The following is a 4,890-nucleotide window of genomic DNA, read 5'->3' on the forward strand; positions in this document are numbered from 1 at the left end:
AAATGGCTCGGGACATAGTTCGCAAGTTGAATGTTTCTTCTTTTGGTAATGAATTGGTTAAAGCTAGAACAAGTAAAAATAAAACTATAATTATTCAGAAATCGTGAGATGCGGTCTGGTGTGATGTACGTTTCAGAAAAACATTTTCTTTATCTGTTGTGTTTTTCTGAAACCTACATCACACCAGACCGCATCTCACGATTTCTGAATAATTATCGATTAACGGTCACTAATCACCACACATAAAAATAAAACATTAAGTCAATAGAAGTAAAAATGCAACATGTTTTTTTTTTTAATTGACAAAATTATTATGAAATTGCATTGTCTTTTTTTCCCAAAATCGGCTGAGAGCATCCAGTATTGAAGTTAAGGCTATAGTGTGTTACAGCATTAAATTATACGTAGATATTATATTGCATTATTATAAATTATATATTTATGTGTGTGTTCGTTTCTTTATTTATTTTCTTTCTTTCTCTCTCTCTCTCTCTCTCTCTCTCTCTCTCTCTCTCTCTTTATCTATATATCTATCTAACGATCTCTCTCTTTATTTCTGTTTATTGTAAACTCCGTTGGGTGTCATTCCTTGGCTCTTAAGGTAGAGTGAATAAGAATCCGATTTTGTAAGAAACATGGGTATTTACAAGCGTGAATATGTGTTGAGCGTCGATGGTGGAATATCAGTACCCAATCGAACTACAATTAAACTATTTAGCTTATATGTGTAAACGGTGATGAAGGAATATCGAATACTCCATCATACTACTTGAGAGAAAGGTAATATAAATAAGAAATAATTTATTTAAGAATGAGTAAGGGAGTGTGAGGGCTTATTATTAAAACTTTATGACTTAGGGGCTGAAGTGACCCAGTTGTTCATAACCCCTGGGCCTAACTTCGGCGGTGGTACGGATAAGACCGAATTCTGACCCCAGACCACCAAACCACCGGAGCGGGTGATTCTCGCGGTTTTCCGAGCTTATATAAATTATTCGATGTAACGTCTCTGTTTTGGAAAGTAGGAAATTGTCAAAAACGACTTAGATATGTTCTACAATTATTTAATTGTTCATATTTACCATGTTTTCCTTTTTTTCTGATCTTAAAAATATAATGCCAGAACTTTCTATTATTTATGTAATCAAAACGATTTTTTTTTAATAATCAATTCCTTACGTTTTCTTACATTTATTTTTACTTGTGTCACTTAATAAAAATAGTACTCTCAACACGACTCGCGAGAATTGACACGTCTACACGGAAAACAAACACTTTGAAGTGAGTACGAATACTTTGATTGAATCAAAAATTTTCTAGCATTGTATAAATTCATTTTTTATTTAAAATTTTCTAGCATTGTATAAATTCATTCCTTGATTGAATCTAAAATTGTTTTGCAATGTATAATTCATTTTTTTATTTAAAATTTTCTAGCATTGTGTAAATTCATTCTTTTTTTTTAATCTAAAATTTTCTAGCATTGTATAAATTCATTCTTTTATTTAAAATTTTCTATCATTCATTCATTTTTGAAATCTAAAATTTTCTAGCATTGTATAAATTTATTTTTAATTTTTTTAGATTTTCTAGCATTGTATAAATTTATTTTTTTATTTAAAACTTTCTAGCATTGCATAAATTCATTCTTTTTTTAATTTAAAATTTTCTAGCATTGTACAAATTCATTCTTTTTTTAAATATAAAATTTTCTAGCATTGTATAAATTCATTCTTTTTTTTAGTTCTAAAATTGTCTAGCATTGTATAAATTCCTTTTTTCATTTAAAATTTTCTCGCACTGTATAAATTCATTCGTTTATGAAATCTAAAATTTTCTAGCATTGTATGTATAAATTCATTTTTTTATTTAAAAATTTCTAGCATTGTATGAATTCACTCTTTTTTTAAATCTAATATTTTCTAGCATTGTATAAGTTAATTTTTTATTTAAAAGTTTCTAGCATTGTATAAATTCATAATTTTTTTCACATCCTACATGTATTCAAAATTCAAACAATGTTTGTAAATCCCAGGCCCTGAAGATGATCTCAATAAAGATCGAAACGTTGGCACGGCAAAGAAAATTTTTTTCTAAAGCCTACATCACACCAGACCGCATCTCACGATCTCCGAATAATAAAAATATTTTTGAACACTCTGAGTGATCAGGAAGGATTTGAAAGGTAAAATAAACTACATTTGGAAAAACGCTTCTTTTGTTTATTACTATTAATTATATATTACAAAAATGTATAAATAGAACACATTGTTTCAATTGAAAGACCAATGGTAATACAAAAATCAATTTTTTTTCAATCTTCTCCTCGTCCTACTAAAATCTAAATTTCTTTCTTTGTCACACACGCTTACTTGCTAGATAAAAAGATTGTACATAGTTTTTTTTTTTACGTTAAAGAAAAATATCTTATAAACTAATTGGTTTTCTAATAACTATAATAAGAAAATTATATAAAAATAAGGGTTATTGACAGTGACGGCACATTTGGTTTTTACAAAAGCACATTGACTCAACATCGAGATAATACAACACCGTTTACAAATAGAAGAGAATCATCACATGGTCGCTTTGATGACTGTTAAGTACCTATGACTAGTGAGATCATCGTGTGAATACTGAACGAGGCCGACTGGGAACTAGTTGAACAGGTCGATCCTCAGGCTAAGCCGGAAACCAAAGTCCAACAGGAAGCGTTTCTTCGCTATCTGGCCGGCGGAGGAGGAGGCGGCTCTCCGGGGTCGTCCGTTTCTGAAACGCAACGTGATTCCCATAAAGACTAAAAATCGGTTGGAGTCAGCTCGTGAGGAAGGTACGTGAAAAAGAGACGATCGAATACTTACTCGTCCCGGAGGATATGTTCGCGAGGAGGTCTGGCACGTTACGACCTTCCGCATTCTCCTGATTTTCATCTAAAACAAATACAAATTCTTTATTGAAATCTATATAGAAAATAAAAATAAAAATTTCAAAGAAAAACATTTTTGCGCTGGTTTTTTCGAGGGGCGTTGTCGATCGTTTTGATCAGCCTATCTTTGCAAATTTTCTTTTATCTTTTCTTAAAGACAATTTGTGGGCCAAAATACACTTTATTTTACAAAGCATACCTCAAGATAAACCACACAACGAACAAATTGATGACAATAGTTTAACCCATTTGTTTTTAATTTATAAATAATTCCCTAATTTCGTGGTCCCTTGACCAATTAAATTTGATTTATAAATAATCAAAACATAAAATTTTACGAGGTAATATTCAATATGTATCGCATAAAATCTTTTATCAATTTCATATCAACCTCAGAAAAATACAGAAATAAAAATAACCTCAAGGTTGCCCAATTGCCAACAGTTAAACTTTATTAAGCTGTGTGAAAACTAATAAATATTAATTAACTAATTAAACAATTTAAAAAATAAGTCATTATTAGGATAAAAGATTAATTAGTAAGAATCTGTTAGAGAAAAAAATAATATAATCATAATTTATTTTTAAAAAACCGCAAAACAGACAGAAAAATATGAACATACGAACCCATAGAAATACGACTGGTTAGACAAATAAATAAATACAAATAAATAAATAAAACATGATAAAGACACAATGAAAGGATAAAACGTAATGTTGTATTAATAATGATAACAAAACAGAAAAGAAAGAGTGCAAGACGGAAATATCTATTGAAAAAAAATAATAAAACAAAATACCTGCGATAAATATTATTATATTATTATGGCATACATTAATTCATTGACCCAAAAATTATAATCTATTGATAACACCATACGTCGTTGATATAATCGTGACAAAATGACAAGTTTTACTAGTCTGTTTAGGTTTTGTTTTATTATATTTTGTTCCGTTTAGTAAATAAACTGTTTTTGGCAATTTCTTTGCAATTAATTTAATTTTTCTCTTAAAACAACAACAATAATTAATAATAAAATTTCTTTACTTGCGCGAAAATTGAAAGGACAAACTGGACAACTTGACTCATCGTGGTAAATCTGTTCTCTGATTGAAGAGATGATTTTTTTCCTAGGAGAAATTATTATATTTTCAGCATAGTACAACATATGTATTATTCAAAAATGCGAAAAATAGAACATTTCCTTCAACGTCTATTTTGAAGGTCGAATAAACTTTTTTTCTCTGCCTGTTTACGTTATCGTTGGTATGGTAAATCATCTAACAATAACTTTTGTTTATTTTTTGAAGCATTAGTTTAATCAGTGTCGAGAAAGATAACATTTCGCGGAATATTTTGAAGTTAAACTTTGACGACGTAAAATATTTTTTTTTATATTTAATCGAATTTAACACTATATTTTTAAGATTTCGGAACTTTTATATATAAAGTTGTCTTTTTTGTAAGATAAAATTAGTAAGCTTTTCTGCAGGTTTTTTCGATGGAAGTATCATTATTTACTCACCGTTCTGCTGGATAGCCGGCGGACCGAGAAGGATGGATCGTATCAGGTTGAAAAGATCTGCGATGAGTTGGTCGATGCGTCTGTAGAGGTCGGAGGCCTCATCATCAGTCGGCATCCTCCACCGAAGCGGCATTTCGTTCGACTGATGATGCCTCGGCGCGCTTGGACAGAGACCGACCCGCTCCCCACTCTTCAACCCTTGCTCCCACCCTTGGAACCCTCTTAAATTTACATTATTGTTCAACCCCCACCCCCCGAGGGATGTTGTGACAATTGTTTACCCTTAATGCACCTTGTTCCGTACCAGTCGGGTCTTTATTGTTATTAATTTTGAATTTATTTATGCTAAGCCATTGCTCATTTTTTATTATTAATTTAATTTTTTTTTCTATTAACGACTACCCGACCCCATGCATCCTCAGATTAAATATCGTTTAT

General features: G+C 30.5%; 1 protein-coding gene across 2 annotated transcripts; it reads right to left on the reverse strand.

Annotated features, from left to right (window-relative positions):
* Nucleotides 1-2,217: 2,217 nt before the first annotated feature.
* LOC106661141 lies at nt 2,218-4,690 on the reverse strand. 2 transcript variants are annotated; one of them, XM_014384356.2, is made up of 3 exons: nt 4,453-4,690; nt 2,862-2,930; nt 2,218-2,797 (listed from the first exon to the last, which is right to left on the reverse strand). In XM_014384356.2, exons 1-3 carry the CDS (start codon nt 4,583-4,585, stop codon nt 2,658-2,660), a joined length of 342 nt encoding a protein of 113 aa, XP_014239842.1. In that variant the 5' UTR covers nt 4,586-4,690; the 3' UTR covers nt 2,218-2,657. The 2 variants fall into 2 exon arrangements, with proteins under 2 accessions (XP_014239842.1, XP_014239843.1); XM_014384357.2 differs by having other exon boundaries at nt 2,218-2,769; nt 4,453-4,688.
* Between the last annotated feature and the right edge of the window lie 200 nt (nt 4,691-4,890).

This window comes from Cimex lectularius, unplaced genomic scaffold (genome assembly GCF_000648675.2).
Source record: "Cimex lectularius strain Harlan isolate CLEC.00 unplaced genomic scaffold, Clec_2.1 scaffold121, whole genome shotgun sequence".
In the NCBI taxonomy this organism is placed as follows: Eukaryota; Metazoa; Arthropoda; class Insecta; order Hemiptera; family Cimicidae; genus Cimex; species Cimex lectularius.

Excerpts from the sequence above, each read along its gene's own strand:
- LOC106661141 (XM_014384356.2), bottom strand. The coding sequence starts at position 4,585 with ATGCCGCTTCGGTGGAGGATGCCGACTGATGATGAGGCCTCCGACCTC. Across the intron at positions 2,931-4,452 it reads GCCGGCTATCCAGCAGAACG|ATGAAAATCAGGAGAATGCG; the intron begins GTGAGTAAATAA and ends TATTTGTTTTAG. Across the intron at positions 2,798-2,861 it reads GAACATATCCTCCGGGACGA|TCTTTATGGGAATCACGTTG; the intron begins GTAAGTATTCGA and ends ACCGATTTTTAG.